The following is a 16638-nucleotide window of genomic DNA, read 5'->3' on the forward strand; positions in this document are numbered from 1 at the left end:
ACACACACACACACATACACACCACACATACACATGCACCCTACTTTGTATTAAGTCCTAGTTTCTCATTTAGTTACCCAGTTTACCTATATACTAATAGAGCCTAAGATACAGCTTTGTTTTAAACTAAGACTTTAAAAAATATATTTATTTATTTATTTATTTTCCTTTTGTTGCCCTCTTTTTTTTTTTTTTTTTCCCCTCCTCCAGGGTTATTGCTGGGCTCGGTGCCTGCACCATGAATCCACCGCTCCTGGAGGCCATTTTTTTTTTCCCCCTTTTGTTGCCCTTGTTGTAGCTTCGTTGTGGTTATTATTATTGCCCTTATTGACGCAATTCGTTGTTGGATAGGACAGAGAGAAATGGAGAGAGGAGGGGAAGACAGAGAAGGGGAGAGAAAGACAGACACCTGCAGACCTGCTTCACCGCCTGGGAAGCGACTCCCCTGCAGGTGGGGAGCTGCGGGCTCGAACCGGGATCCTTACGCCGGTCCTTGCGCTTCGTGCCACGTGCGCTTCACCCGCTGTGCTACCACCCGACTCCCTAACTGAAACTTAAAAAAAAATAATCACAGATATCAAGAAAATGTAAGTTTGGGAGTCTTGTGGCTTTGCTGACATTAAGGGGTAGGAGCTTGTCCTTCTGCTCGTGCGGCAGTGAGTCCAGGCCCCCACCGTCAGATCCACACCGTCGATGGATTTCTTTGCAGGGGAGTGAGTATCAGCGTCCTGAGGCACGAAGCAGAGTTCTACGGGATCACTCCACTAGGTATGTGCTCCCCGTGGGGGGAGCCTGCTGGGTCGGGGCTGCCCTTCTGCGCACCGTGCTGGCCCAAGCGGACCGCGTCTCCCACCAGGCCCTAAGGCCTGGGCTGCCACACGACCTGCCCTCGTGGCCTGTCGCAGTAGAAACCGTGTGTCAGTGGACGGAAACACGTGTCCGGCTCCCCCTTGTCGGCCCGTCTCTGTCTGCGCGCATCTTGACCCGTTTGCTCTGCTCTGCTCTGCGTGTTCCAGTGAGAAGGCTGCTCCTGTGCGAGGAGCTGGAGCGCTCGTCCTGCGGCAGCGTGCTCTTCCACGGCTACCTGCCTCCCCCAGGTAGGCCGCGCACCCCACTTTCCAGAGGGGACCCCCCCTCAGTCGCCACACATGTGCCAGTGTGTGTTTAGGGAAGTCTGTGCAAGTAGAGACGGTGAGGACTTGGAGAGGAGTCGCTCCGAGCAGGGCTCTGTCTGTGCTCCCCTGCAGCGGGGCAGCCGGGCCCCGGGAGAAAGAGAGCTTGACGGCAGCTCACTTGCCTTGGCCATTGACCACCTCACAAGTGAAGGGGCGCACCTGTGTTCGAGTTGTTGGAGTTCGCCGGCCCCTGCGGTAGGGCCGAGCCTCCATTGCTTAGGCACGAGAAGCCCTGAGAGTTGTCAGCCTGCCGGTCCAGTGGGCAGGGCACAGAGGAGTGCTGGTCTTTGCCCCGCGTGATCAGCCAGGAGCGTGCTGCCTTCCCACATGCTCCAGTGGGCTTCGAAGCAAGACTGCATCCCCAGAGAGACTTCTTGCCGAACGAAAGAGCTCTGAGGACACGGAGCCCCATCGGCTGTAAAGCAGAGTAACTTACTACTTAGTAGGTGACTTGTAGTAGCAGTATCTTAAATGGAAAGACCAGTGTTAAACTCAGTGACTGACGGGTTTCAGTAGCCCAGAACTGGGTCAGAATCAAATGCAGCGTGACAAGCCTTATTTATTGATCAGATGGCAAGACACGTTGATGAAAGAGTCCCAATTGTTTTTCCATGTTCACTTTGTTTGTTGTGGTAACTGCAATGAGTTACTTACATTGGAAGGCATATCTGAGTTGGAATAAGATTCCTTTGACTCCTTGACAGTTTTGATATGATAGGTGAGCTTGGGAATGACTTCCTCTTTCCTTATAGGTATTCCCAGTCGCAAAATAAGCAACACCACTAGAACCTCTGGTGACCCTCGGAGCGGACTGAATTCTCCAGAAGGCGAAGCTCGGGGAAGTGGCCCCCAGCCTGTGCTGTCTGGACCTGGGGAAGAGGCTGTCAGACTAGGTGGGCAGAGGTTACTGTAGCAGAGAGGGCAAGTCAGGGTTTTTAGTCCTGGTGACTGAGTTAACCCATTTTAAAGGTGTGCTGCTACCTTGGTAACTCTTTATTTCATTACTTATTTTGATAGCGTGGGGAAAAATTGAGAGGGGAGGGGGAAATTCAAGGAGACACACCTGCAGCACTGCTTTACTGCAGGGGAAGCTTCCCGCTGTCGGAGGGGGACCAGGAGCTTGAACCCAGGTCCGCGCACTTGGTAACGGGTGCGCTCAGCCATGCGCACCACTGTCTGGCTCTGGCTCCAAAACTTTACTTTTCAGTTCCAGCTTATCATTTTTATCTTAAAGCTCGTTTTTAAGTTTGTGGTCTGTTTGCCCTTAGTCTTTAGAAAAAAGGGCAGGCAGATTTTTCCTGTCAAGAGCCAGCTAGTAAACACATAGGGCTTTGTGGGCCACCCGGCCCCTGTTGAGGCTGCCCATCTCAGCCTTTGCCTGGTACTGCAGCAGTGCATGCTGGGTGGAGGCTGGGTGTGGCTGCCCCCCAGCTCACTTTGATTCATCAGCACAGGCGGTGACTAGGCCTTGGGCTAGAGCTGGAAGACCCCCGCTTCAGACTGTGAACTGTGTCTTTTTGGAACACCAACAGGCTTTCCCGTGGACCCCCGGAAGGTGCTGATTGTGGCTGGCCACCACAACTGGATCGTCGCCGCCTATGCCCACTTTGCTGTGTGCTACAGGTACCGTGTGTGACAGACAGCCGTCCTGCCTGTTCTGTGGGGGTGGTGAGTTTGAACTGCGAGTTTTGGGTTGTAGATAGAAACGCTGCCAAGTCATCAGGATGCTTCTTTGTATTTTGTGTGCGTGTTGATCTCCTGGCTAGGTGAGTTCAACAAAGCTTGCTGCCAGAGACACGGTAACGCGTACGCAGCCTCCCTCAGCTGAGCGGCCAGCGTAAGAAGAGCGATGCTATTACGCTTTGAATCCTTACCGCTGCTTTTGGCCGTGGCACCTCTGCTTCCACCGTCATGTCAACATGACATGTCCCGGGCAGAGGGACAATAGAATTGAGGACATACGAGATGCCCTCCCATGCGGTTAGATTACTCAACAGGCCAGCAAGAAAGTCTTTTTTTTTTTTTTTAATATTTTATTTATTTATTTATTAATGAGGAAGATAGGAGGAGAGAGAAAAAACCAGACATCACTCTGGCACATGTGCTGCCGGGGATTGAGCTCGGGACCTCATGCTTGGGAGTCCAAAGCTTTATCACTGTGCCACCTCCCAGACCACAAAAAAGGTCTTAAAAGAAAGATACTTACATTACTTTTAGAGAGTATCATCTCTCCTATAGGCCGTTCCTCTGCATCTTTTATGTCGTACATTCAGGATTCTAGAAGAGTTGGCAAGACAGCTGACCTGGGGAGGTGCCTACTTTGCCGTGTGTGTGACCCAGAACCGAGCCTCCCGTGGGTGGGAGCACCACAGCACTGGGGGAGCTTCAGTGCTGTGCCTCAGAACAGTGAAGCCCTAGCAGTGGCAGAGAGCAGAGAGCAGAGAGCAGTCTTAAAAGCGATAGTGTAGCACAGTGTCTCTCTGTGCTCTGTGCCTGGAATTCACTATGTTGCGCGCGCGCGCGCGTGCGTGCGTGCGTGCGTGTGTGTGTGTGTGTGTGTGTGTGTGTGTGTGTATGTGTGAGAAAGTCTTTCTACCAAAGTGCTGCTCAGCTCTGGCTTACGGTGGAGCTAGGGACTGAACCTGGGACATTGGCGCCTCTGGCATCAGTCTCCTTGCTATCTCCCCTGTCTTATTTTGCATTTCCTTTGTCACGCTGATTTTGTCACCGTCATCGCCCACGCGGATGTGGTGTCTACCTGGATGTGGTATCTACCTTTATTTGCCTATGGTCTAACCGTTTATAATTTATTTTTGCCCAAGTATACTCTATTATAAATCATTCTCATTGCATTTGAAAGCCTTTTACTGTATGTCTTTATATGTTCATGACTCATTTGGATCTAACTTTAGACACACACCTTTTAAGGCTTTTGCATCTCCATGCAGTTTGAGGTACAATGTGCTTGTATTTTCCAAAAATGCCTGGAGACCTTAATATGGAAGATGACCTCATAGTCCCCCAGATGCCCGAGTATTGTTCATTGTGAGAGAGTAGGGAGTCAGAACGCTGAAGGAATCAGCTCCTTCTGTCTTGTTCCATGTATTTAAAGTTTGGCATTAACTGTTTAGGAAAGTGCAGAGCAGATTTGCCATCTTAATTTCATCTTCTTTGTACTTAATTTTAATTTCTCAGCAAGTCAATTCACGTAGTTAAATTCTGTAATTGTTGTGATCACTATCAAACATACAGCCCTGATTTTTTTTTTTTGACTGTCTTTTTGTTTTATAATACCCCAACTTCTAAAGGGAAATCATGGTTTCTGTAAGAGATGGGACCATATGTGATTTGAGCGCTTATGTTCTTGAATGAATCGTCACAAGGCGGTAGTATCTGCCACTCCCCTCACTGCATCAGCTTACCTCTTCATTGAACGCGGCGTGAGCCTGAAATCCGTCTGGCTCTGTTTCTATCTCTAGCATGCTGTCGATACGCGTCAAGTGCTGGCCATCCTTTTTATGCCAAGCTGGCAGCTCCTTAGAGCTACTGCACTTCATTTCCCAGTGTTTGTCAGTTCTTTCCCTAGGCTGTTAATGGTTTGTGTTTGTTTATTTGAACACAGTCATTCCATCTGGTGGTTGAAAAGGGTAATCACAGACAATAAGCAAGGAGGGCGAATTGACACACTTTTCGCTACTGTTTTGAAATTCTGTAAGGAAATAATGTTTTGAAATTAGCATGGCTAGACTGGCTATGTTTGTGAATTATTGCTACTTAATTGTTATTTTACTTAATCCTATTCTTCAAGCAAAACTGGAAGCTAAATGATTCCATTTAGGTTCTTAGGTGAGCATTCATGAATGTCTAGTTTGGTTTTTATAATGAATCAGGTAATGAATAAAACACCACTTTTTCCCTTCAGTTTTCCTCTCAGTGCTAGTTAGCGGCTCCTAGCGAGACGAAAAGGAAAGTCAGAGAGTTCTGTTGGCCTCTTCGGCTTGTAGATTTCCCATAGTGAAAGTGCCGATGGTTCATTGATCATAGAACTGCAGGTTCGTAAATATCTGAAGACTTGTGTCTTCACCAAATTTGTCCTTGAGAGACTTGGAGATAAGTCAGAACAGTTACTAAAAGCTTGCAGGCATGCTTCGTAGAAAGTAAACATTTGAAAATGAACTCAGTCAGCTACGACGCTCAGTGCCGGGAAGCTTTGCCATGTGGAGAAAGTCGGCATGTGGGTTTCTCATTGTAAAGTGAGACTTTGAGAAGTTGTTCCTCAGAAACTGAGGAGACCCTCCACGTCACACATCAGTGTCGAGACACCGTCATGCTGGCGTGGCGCACACCAGGCGCCCTCTTCTTCAGCGTGTCGGGACCGCTGTGTTGGAAGGGCCAGAACAGAAAAGGCCAGGAACGCGCCATTCATAGCAACTAGACAGCCGCTTCGCAGATGAGAACGCCAGTTGTTGTTTTCTATTGGCTGTTTCTACCCATAAGTAGCCGTAGTTGTACGTTTTTGCAAATAAAAGCAGAAATAAGTCCGTTTGGGGGGATCTGGGAGGACTCACGCATGACCATGCACAAACCCAGGACCCAGGTTTGAGCCCCTGCTGAGAGGTCGGGCAGGGTGCACAGCTCGCAGGGCAGTGCTATGATGGTTCCTTCTCTCTGCTTCTCTTTATCCCAATCTGTCTTCCATCTTGTCTAAAAATGAAGAAGAAGAAATAAAAAAAAAAAAAGTCTGCTAGATTGGTGAATTTGTGCAGGCGCTGAGCTCCAGCAATAGCCCTCGTGCTAAAAAAAACAACAAAATTTTAAAGACCCGTCAGTTCTTTAATAGAGCGAATGCACACGTGTGTGCTCAGGCCAAAGCATCTCAGGAACGTGCTGCTGCTCTGAAGCCCAGCGCTCCAGCCATTACACCACCGCCTAGGCTGCAGATAGCTGCTTTCTTCTTTTTATTTTATTATCATTTTTAACCAGAGCACTGTTCAGTTCTGGCTTATGCAAGGGATTGAACCTGGGATTTTGGAGTCTCAAGCATGAAAGTCTTTCTGCAGAACTACGCTGTCTCCCTGCCCTATAAAACTTTGCTTTAGGGAGTCGGGCTGTAGCGCAGCGGGTTAAGCGCAGGTGGCGCAAAGCACAAGGACCAACATAAGGATCCCGGTTCGAACCCCGGCTCCCCACCTGCAGGGGAGTCGCTTCACAGGCGGTGAAGCAGGTCTGCAGGTGTCTATCTTTCTCTCCACCTCTCTGTCTTCCCCTCCTCTCTCCATTTCTCTCTGTCCTATCCAACAACAACAACAACAATAATAACTACAACAATAAAACAACAAGGGCAACAAAAGGGAATAAATAAATAAAATAAATATTTAAAAAAAACAGAAAAAAAAACTTTGCTTTAATTTTTTTTTTGTGTGTGTGAAGAGGATAATAGTTTACATACAGTTGGCAACACATGGGTAGAATTTCTCATCTCCCTGTGAGCGGTGTCTACCCCCAGCATGGGTCCTTTTCCTCCATCACCAGGACCCTAAGCTGTCAACCCCTTCCCCAAGTGCTTTGATTTGGTGTAATACTCAGGAACAAGGGCAGAAAGGGGAAACAAGGTAGACGGTGTGAATAGTCTTTTTATGTCGGTTGGAGGGGTTTCTTAATCCTTTGGAATGCTAGTCTCATGCAATGATTTATATGCCTATAAAAATGATTTATATGTCTATAAACACAAGGTAAGCCCAGGGATAACATTCTGGCTTGATGAATGCTATCTGGCTGCACTTTATATTTAGTAAATATAAAAGATAATGTAAGTATACGAGATAGGTCACTCTGTTTTGTTTTGTTTTGTTGTCCATATTAACTTGTATTAAATTCCTGCCAAATCTAATGTGTAAATTTGTTCTTAACAGAATCAAAGAATCCTCAGGCTGGCAGCAGGTGTTCACAAGCCCCTATCTGGACTGGACTATTGAGCGAGTGGCTTTGAACGCCAAGGTGGTGGGCGGTCCGCATGGAGACAAAGACAAGATGGTCGCCGTGGCTTCCGAGAGCAGCATCATCTTGTGGAGCGTCCAGGATGGAGGGAGCGGAAGTGAAATCGGTAGGAAGAAATAAGCCCTCTGGGTGCTGCGTCTCACTGGTAGACGGACTGCTGTGAGGTTTCAGAGGGATTGTCCCGACAGCTCACGACCCACCTGAACTCTTAGCTGGAGCAGCCTCCTTTTCTCTCCCTCCCCCGTCCCCAGGGTTTCACAGTAGGAGGACCATACTCTCAACCTCATCATAGACTCAAGAACTCCTTTTCACTTTTAGAAAAGTCAGCAGTGCCGTTAGATTCTCTCTGTCATGGCCGAGGGGTATCCCAGCTGGTAAGTCCACGTAGCCCAGAATCAAGTCGTGGCACTTAGGGGAACTCGGCCGCCATGATGTACACCTCCCCACTCCCCCGTTTTTTGCTGTCTTCATTTCTATGCATCTAAAATAAAAGTAAGTAGATAAATACAAAGTATGAAAAAGGCGGCCCAGGAATGGTGAGCTCCCTCATGCACAGATCCCTGGGACCGCAAGGTAAACAGAACCAGCACAAAGAGACCCATTCAGTGATAACAGTGCTTGTAACGGAAAGCGCGTCCCCAAAACTTGTGTGGATGATGGTTTTGTTTTCCAGTGTTTTTGGCCATAGGGTTTATTGCTGGGGCTTTGACCCCTGCAAGGCTTCTCCATTCCTGGTGGCGGTTTGATTTGACTGTAATTTTTGAGGACGAAAGGGCAGTGGCAGTTTAAATGTTAATTATTATTGTTGTTGTTAACTCTGCTCAGCTCCATTTTATGGTGGTGCTGGGTACTGAACCTTGGGTCTCGGAACCTCAGGCCTGAGACTCTGTTGGATAACGATTTGCTGTCTCCCCAGGCCCTGGCTACTTTCTTTTTCTTTTTCATCTCAGTAGTTAAGAGACAGAGGAGAGAGGAGCACTGCAGCACCAGCCCTCCAGTCCTAGGAGGCTCCTCCCTGCAGGCTCTCCCGTGTGGTGACCCTGACCTTGAACCCAGCTCCTTAGCGTGCTGGGACTGCTGGGTGAGCTAGCCGCCTGTCTTGTGGTTTGTCACTTAACTGAATTCTGGTAACTATTTCTGCCGTCAGTCAGCTGCAGTCCTGCCTCAGTTGAATATGTGAGGGAAATCTGGCTTCTGATGGCTGTGCAGGGCCCTAGACAGTTTTATTATCTTTCCAGATCACGCTGGACATTCTTCTTGGCTGCTGTCCCAAACTGTCAAAATCGTAGTGGTCAGCTTCTCATACTCTTTCAGTTAAAGTTGATCAGATTCTTGTACTTGGACTGAGCCATTTTCATAATCACTAGCACATGGAAGTCCCTCCCCCCACGGTTTCTTTTTATTTTTCTGGACCCAGGGCTTCATGCATGTATGGTTTAAGCACTCCAAGCCTCCTTTCCTTCACACAGTGACACTGAGAGTGAGACCACAACACTGAGCCTTTCCCCGTGCCATTGCTTGAACCTAGGCGCGCACGCTACTGGGTGAGCTCTCTCTCCAGGCTCCTGGTTCAAGCCCCCGGCTCCCCACTTGGAGGGGGGTCGCTTCACAGGTGGTGCGGCACGTGTGCTGGTGTCTGTCTTTCTCTCCTCCTCTCTGTCTTCCCCTCCTCTCTCCATTTCTCTCTGTCCTATCCAACAACAGCAGCAGCAACAATGGAAGAAAGATGGCCTCCAGGAGCAGTGGATTCATAGTGCTTGGCACCGAGCCCCAGTGATAACCGTGGAGGCAAAAAAAAAGTTCAGTGCTCAGACTCAACAATACTTTTTCATCAGTGATTTAATATTGATTGGCAGAACTGTAAGATAATAGGTGTAGAATTCCACATCATTCACACCACCAGAGTTCTGTGTCCCCATTCTCTGTCAGCAGAAACTGCTGTAGGCCTCTCCAGGTCACAGATGTGAGCTGACACTACACACACACACACACATACACATCTCTCTAATATATACGTACATTTTGCCCATTGTTATTGCCCTCTAAGTCACACCTATACCCATTACTACTTCTGAGTGTCGTTCCTTTTTCTTCTTCTCTTTCAGGAAAGTGAAATAGAGCTGGGCTTCCTTTGGTCTTTTCCATTCACTTCCCCTTCAGTGGTGGTATAAAAACAAACATTCCTGGTGACAGACGTTTTGGGTCTCGGTGGAATTGGAGTTGAGACCCTCCGGTCACCTTCCCCTATCTTTCCTCCCTCTCTGAGAGTGTGAACCAAAGTTACTTTTGAGGTGCAGAAGATGAGCGCTCAGGTTTCTGTAATAGGTGTTGGCAGGTGGATCCACACCCCCAGCCTGCGTCTGTGTCTAGTAGGGCAGGGCTCTGGAGAGGTGGCGTTCCAGGACACATTGGTGAGGTTGTGTGCCCGGGGAAGTCAGGATGGAATCGTAGTAGCGTCTGCAACTTGGCGGCTGAAAGGCAGTAAAATATAAAGCAGGACAAACTGTTTACTAAACAGGAACCAAAGAGTTGGAATAGCGCAGATGAGAATAAAATCTTAGGAGGGAAAGAAGTTAGGAAGTCTGTTTTAGGAAAGACTTTGTATGTTCCTAGGAGCCTTTGTCTTAGTAATGTTTGCTTGAGTTTGATAGCTAATATGGGAGGTGGACTAGAAATATTGTCTGGGAAGATGGTGTCAGAGTTAAGAATAGAAAGCTCGAATAGGACAGAGAGCAGTTCAAAAAGAAAAGATATATGAATGCAGGTAGCTGTGTACCCCAGCAGTCTGACCCAGGGCCACATATATTCCTGTTCAGCACGGGAGCCTGTGTAAACCCTGGAGCTCCTGTCATTCTGAGCTCATAGTCCATGGTCACAGCTGGGACTGTTCTAGGCTACGCTTACTACAAGACCAGTCTTCCTCTTAAATTTTCTGTTTATTTCTTACAAAGTAAACGAGAGAATCACATATGAGAGACAGGAGACACAGGGACCACTTCTGTACAGGCGATGCTGGGAGTTGAAGCTAGCTGAGCTATTTCCCTGGCCATGGAAATGGTTTTCTCTAACGCAGAAGTAAGACTTAAGTCACACAGAGGATTATTAAGTTTATTTGGTCAATACAAATTCTGACCACTGCATCAGGGGCATTTTCAAGTGAAACTGGCGTTCGTTTCTTGCCCTGACCGTAAGTAGCAGAGAAGAATTTAATGACCGCTTGTACCGTTGAGTGCTTCTGCTTTGACTTGGGGTCCAGAGCCTGCTGTTGCTACCCAGCACTGCTTTGCCAGTGTCAGCTCAGACCTTTTAAGACGAAACACACAGTTCGGCGCTGAACGCATCAACACCAAACATCTGGTGCTTGTAGCCAAACATTCGCAGGTCTGTGAAGATCGGTCAGTGCTGACACTAGACGAACAGAAGCAAAACGCCAAGTCCGGCTGCATCTGCGAGCTCTTCTCTTTCAGACCAAAGTGCAGCGCTGCAGACGCGACAGTGCCCTTTCCTAGTCCGTTGTGCCATTGAAAAGTGGCTGTGCCGGGACTTTTTAAAAATCAGACTTTCCCGCTAGCGGGAGTCCCACTTGGCTCCTCTGTTGAAAGCTATCTAAGCACCCAGCCTACCACGGCCCGCCCTGTGAGCCGCTCCCGTGGCCTTGCACTACCTGCTTGAAAATCTCTAGCAGTTTCAGACTCTTAAAGAATCTTTCATATCTTAATTAAAATATATATATTTATATATATTTAAATTTTGAATGCTTAGTCTCAGTCCACCACTGGCAGGCTACTCAGAAATGTTTTGTTGTGCACTGCAAGCCAATCAGTGGTTGTAAAGTTGAGGGCAGGATATTTCTGTTGGTTTTGATTTTTTATTTAGTGTCACTCATTTTCTTTGAAGGCCTCCCCCGTGAGTCAGGACTCTTGACATGTCAGGTATGCCTTGGACAAGGCCTGTAGAATGTCAGAGCTGGCCCCGCTGTTGGCTAAGCGGGCCAAGATACTAGCACCCATTTTTTTGGCCAGCAATTCTACACTAGGGATCAAAGCATTACAGAAGATTATGCATGTACAAACTAATTGTATTTACTGTGGAATGTAAACTATTAATTCCCCAATAAAAATATTTTTTTAAAAAGTACAGAATAAAGCAGTTCGAAGAGTTTCAAATAAAAATTTTAAAGAATTCCGAAAGTGTTGACACTGATACCGCACAGCATTTCAAACTAACAGGTTTGAGACACTAGCGGGCCTCCAGAGGTTGTAGCAGACACAGCTGAGGAGATGCTGGCCCCGCGTGTCGGGAGTGTGGGCTGAGCTGCCTTTCTTTTCTTTTCTTTTCTTTTCTTTTCTTTTCTTTTCTTTTCTTTTCCTTTCCTTTTCCTTCCTTCCTTCCTTCCTTCCTTCCTTCCTTCCTTCCTTCCTTCCTTCCTTCCTTCCTAAAAAGGAAATACTGACAAAACCATAGGGTAAGAGGGGTACAACTCCACACAATTCCCACCCCCAGAACTCCATATCCCATCCCCTCCCCTGAGAGCTTTCCTATTCTTTGAGCCTCTGAGAGTGTGGGCCCAGGGTCACTATGGGATGCAGAAGGTGGAGCTGTCTTTCTTGTAAAAGCTGTGAGTTTTGTTCTGGGCAGAGAGAGAAATCGCCAGTGTTTCCTGCGCCAGCCAGGCTTGTTTTACACTTGGATTAAAGAGCTCTGGTCCGCTCTGAGAGCCCCTGCCCGCCGACCTGGGTTTTGCTCTCACTGGTACTCCCTGAGGAGGGCCCGTCGGCAGGAAGCGCCCAGCGCATTTTCCACCTAGTCAGCCTTTCACTGCGCGTGGTCCAGTTGTCCGATGCCTCGTAGCTTCGGTGGCCTTTTGTGTTTTGGCCATTTGTTGTCGTTTTTGTTGCATTTTACAGAGTGGCGTTATCATCCGCTCCGTAGAAATTCTCCAGCAGGGGGCGCCCGGGCGATAGCGCAGCGGGTTAAGCGCACATGGCATGAAACGCAAGGACCGGCTCAAGGATCCCGGTTCGAGCCCCCGGCTCCCCACCTGCAGGGAAGTCACCTCACAGGCGGTGAAGCAGGTCTGCAGGTGTCTGTCTTCCCCTCCTCTCTCCATCTCTCTCTGTCCTGTCCAACAACAACAGCAATAACAACAATACCAACAACAACGATAAACAGCAAGGGCAACAAAAATAGCCTCCAGGAGCAGTGGATTTGTAGTGCAGGCACCAAAGCAAGCCTCAGCGATAACCCTAGAGGCAAAAAATAAACAAATAAGTAAAAATAAAATTGAAATTCTCCAGCAGTGAAAATGATTCCCAGACCCAAAAGCAGGCAACACAACCTCAGACTAACATTTTGGGTGTCACGGTACACAGGGAGAAATCGAGTCGCGTTTCTCTTTTTTGTTTTCCACATTGCCACTTGTGCCTCAGCGGTCGCTGGAGGAGATCTGACACGTGGACTTTCAAGGCTAGTGTGGTAGGCAGCTCTGCTGTGAGCTAGTTCATAGCGATTGGTTTGGGCTCTTCAAAAGAAGCCATCTGTTGTTACAAGTGTTCTTCCTAAGTTGACAGCATCATCCTGAGACAATTGCTCAGGCTGTAGAGGCAGTGATAGAGTTCTCCCGGAGGCCACTCGGCCTTCATTACAATGGTAGAAGCCAGTGCTACAGCACTGCAGCTAGAAGCTCCGTCTTACTGAGAAGGGCCCCCCAAGACTGGGCCTTGTCATTATTTATCCAGCTGTCGTCCCTCGGGCAGTGGGCAGGACTGTTGAACCTAAGCAGGAGTGACACTTGAAATTTCTGGAGATCATTCAGTGTGTCGTCTTTGATTTCCAAGGCCCTCTTCCTTCTCTGGAGGGATCAGTGTGAGTTGTTTTTCCTGTTTGCGTCTGCCTCTCACTTGACCCACACACTGAATTTGGCTTCGGATGTTTACGAGAGCCGTCGGGCATCGAAAGCAAAGTGCGATTCCATAGAAGTCCCTAGAAGGGTGTGTGGGATGTTCACTTTTTGCTCTGACCTGCGCAGTAGCATGTAGTTCTCAGCGAAGAAGTGAGCAAGCCCAGGTGGGCCCGGGCTCTCCTGACCGCTGGTGCCGAGCTCTGCTGAATTCAGAAGCCAGCGGGGGCATCACTCAGCACTGCAGCCCCCACTTGAACACCCGGGGCCCCGGTGACCATAGGCTCAGTCCCTGGCACCTGGCACCTTATGTCGGAGCTGAGCCGGGCAGCGGCCCCTCGGGTGAGCTGGTTCTCGGCTCTTCTGCTGTTAATGTCGGGTGTTTGCTGCTGGCACCCTTCCTTCCCTGTACCCCATTTCCTTTCCTCAGAGCCCCTAGTCTCATTCTGATCCTCCAATTTGAACATCTCACCCATAAAAAACCCAACCCAGTTGGCTCCTTTCCTAAGAAATAATCTCAAGTCCCTTCTCCGACCTCCCTTTAACGCTGCTGGGTGCTCTTCCCTGCGCAGCCTTGCGCTGATGTTGCACTGTTTTCAGTGGTCGCTGACATTGCTGCCTGGTTTTTCAAACCATAAATTCTTGGGAATGGCCTGTCGTGTGTGTGTGTGTGTGTGTGTGTGTGTGTGTGTGTGTGTGTTCACCACCAGGCTTATTACCTGGGCTCCATGCCTTCACAGTGAAACCTCTGCTCATGGGACGCATTTTTCCTTTTATTAATTTATATATTTTTCCTATTCTGATAGAGACAGAAGTAGGGCAAGAGAAGGAGGGAGAGAGAGAGAGGGAGAGGGAGAGGGAGAGGGAGAGGGAGAGGGAGAGGGAGAGGGTGAGAGAGAAAGAGAGAGAGAGAGAGCTACCGCCTGCTCCACTGCTGGTGCGACTTTCCTTCTGCAGGTGAGGACCGGGGAGGGACTCGAACCCATGTCCTTTTGCAAGTGGTCACTTGTCTGATAACCTGTCGCACTACCACTCAGCACGTTCCTTGCATTATGGTCCCGCATGCTGCAAGCGCAGGTGAAACTCTCTGAGTGAAAGCCTGGTGGGGTTTGAGTTCAGTGTGACTTGCCTCCCCCACCCACTTTTGCTTATCATTTTCTACTAGTTTTCAGACTTCTAGAGCCATTCTGGAGACTTGAGGTCACTAGGCTTAAGCCTTCAGGCCACCGGCGCTCAGTTGCCTGGCTCCTGGGCAAGCTGCACAGCCAAAGCCCCTGCGGACTCCGAGGTGCTGCCCGGTAGCTCTGGCCCACGCCCCAGGCTCCTCCACAGTGCACGGTGCTCACCCGAAATCTACTCGCTTATTCTGGTGACCGTCTAGAAGGAGAGACCACAGCCTCAGATCACAAGGCGCAAGCTTACTTGGGACCCTTCTCTGTATTAATCTTAGCAGTCATGTGAGCGTGACTCAAAGCCTGAAGGTTACTTACTTCTGATTCCCAGAGTGTCTAAGCACGTACTTTATAGAACTGAGACTACTTTAAAAAACAAACAAACTAGTATTTTATTATTGAATAGAGACAGAAATTGAGAGGGGAAGGGGAGGTAGAGACAGAGATACCTGCAGCCCTGCTTTACCACTCATGAAGCTTTTCCCCTGCAGTTGGGGGACCTGGGGCTTGAACCTGAGTCCCTGAGCGCTGTGATGTGTGCGCTTAGCCAGGTGTGCCACCGCCTGGCCCTTGAAATGAGATCAGTTTTGACTTTAGTCTTTGATCTGGCTTTTGATGAGTCGTCAAACTGCGCCTAACTGACCTCTGCGTTTCTTCTCCTCTAAGGGGTGTTCAGTCTTGGCGTTCCTGTGGATGCCCTCTTCTTCATCGGGAACCAGCTGGTGGCCACAAGTCACACTGGGAAGGTGGGAGTGTGGAACGCAGTCACTCAGCACTGGCAGGTCAGTCTGAACTGGGGCGTGTTGCCGACATGACAGTGAGCCCGCAGCTGGTCTCAGCCGCCTGTCTGCGTTATTCTTGCGATAGTCATGCTGACTTTGCTCGTACAGAATACTGACTATACGGAACGCTCAAGTTCCTTCTAGGTACAAATTTGACGCTGTCTTCAATCGTTCTGAAGGGCATTTGACCTCCATTTCCTTGAGACATCGAAGTTCCATGTTGTGGAACACTGGTCTAGGTGAACTTCATTTCCTGAGTGGGGACTCAGGGAAATTGCACGACTTAGAGGCCACAGCAAACTAAGTGACCTCAAGTACTTTGCAGCAAGGAGATGAGGCTGGGGAAAGGCTCGCGTCTGGCTCAGGAGAGGAGAGAGCCTGCTATTGGAGGGGAGAGGGCGGTGACTGACAGGAAGGCTAGACTGAGCACCTGTCACAACAAAAGCAGTGTGCTGAGTGATGAACTGACTTGCCTTTTCGGCAGTAGAACGTCGTTTGGGGTGTCAGCTAAGGAAGTTTGGGGGTGAGGGTCGAAGAAACCAAGTTGCAGAAAGTGGGGAGCAGAAAGATCAGAAATGAGCATGTTTGAGTCAATTTTCACTTTTTTTTTTTTATTGTCGTTGTTGTTGGATAGGACAGAGAGAAATGGAGAGAAGAGGGCAAGACGGGGAGAGAAAGACAGACACCTGCAGACCTGCTTCACCACCTGTGAAGCGACTCCCCTGCAGGTGGGGAGCTGGGGGTTCGAACTGGGACCCTTATGCCGTTTCTTGTGCTTTGTACCACCTGCGCTTAACCTGCTGCGCTACCGCCTGACTCCCCGAGTCAATTTTCAGGAATGCTAAATGCTGATGGAAAGCAGAGAAACAGTAAAAACTTAAAGATCATAGATTGAGGGAAAGATGTCTGTGTTTTTAAATGGTTCTTTAGCTTGGGAGAAACTTGAATGTGCTCGTAGTCATAGAGGGATTTTACCAGTGCAAGCCCGTGGAGGCGATTTCCAGCCCTCAAGATGTCAGGCATGTGTGGAGACACAGAGCACACGGGCTTGGGCCCGCAGAGATCAGAGTCACTTCTTTCTCTGAAGCAATGATTGAGTGAGGAGTCTGGTGGAAGAGAAAGACACCAGCAGCGCGCGTCAGAGGTCGCGGAGACCATGAGCTGTACATTCCAGCTGACCTGCATGTCAGGATTGTCATGCTCCTCTGTGGGTGTCCAGTGCTGGGGAGAGTACAGAAGGGAGGGCGATGTTGTTCCCTCTGGAGTGGAGATGAAGAAAAGGGATGAGAAGACAGAAGGAAGGCCAAGTGTTTGAAAGAACACCAGGTGACTGGGGCGGGGGGGGGGGTGAAGGCAGGCGGGGTGTGTGCAGGGAACACGCGTGCGACAAGTGTTGAAGAGACAGGAAATGGTCGCTGGTCAAGATTTTGGACTTGGAACAGTTTCCAGATCAGATCTGGAACTGAGAGCTGGGCCAGAACCTGCAAGGTGTGCCAGTGTGGACACTGAGCAGAGACTGGGATGAGAGAAAGCGGTGAGGGCCCAGGCCCTCTGCAGAGGCGGTGGGCTGGCGAAGGAGCGGCAGCCTGGGCAGAGGGGAAAGTTGAAAGAAT

General features: G+C 49.0%; 1 protein-coding gene across 2 annotated transcripts in view; it reads left to right on the top strand.

Moving 5' to 3' along the window:
* KCTD3 (potassium channel tetramerization domain containing 3) overlaps window positions 1-16638 on the top strand; it is a 44672-nt gene that overhangs the window by 16256 nt on the left and 11778 nt on the right. For both annotated transcript variants that reach the window (XM_060178443.1, XM_060178445.1), the window contains exons 5-10: window positions 710-768; window positions 1017-1097; window positions 1928-2068; window positions 2708-2798; window positions 7088-7278; window positions 14910-15025. In XM_060178443.1, coding sequence (XP_060034426.1) covers window positions 710-768; window positions 1017-1097; window positions 1928-2068; window positions 2708-2798; window positions 7088-7278; window positions 14910-15025 — 679 coding nt within the window. The remainder of the gene's footprint in view (window positions 1-709; window positions 769-1016; window positions 1098-1927; window positions 2069-2707; window positions 2799-7087; window positions 7279-14909; window positions 15026-16638) is intronic.

The sequence above is a fragment of the Erinaceus europaeus genome, chromosome 19, assembly GCF_950295315.1.
Source record: "Erinaceus europaeus chromosome 19, mEriEur2.1, whole genome shotgun sequence".
Lineage (NCBI taxonomy): Eukaryota > Metazoa > Chordata > Mammalia > Eulipotyphla > Erinaceidae > Erinaceus > Erinaceus europaeus.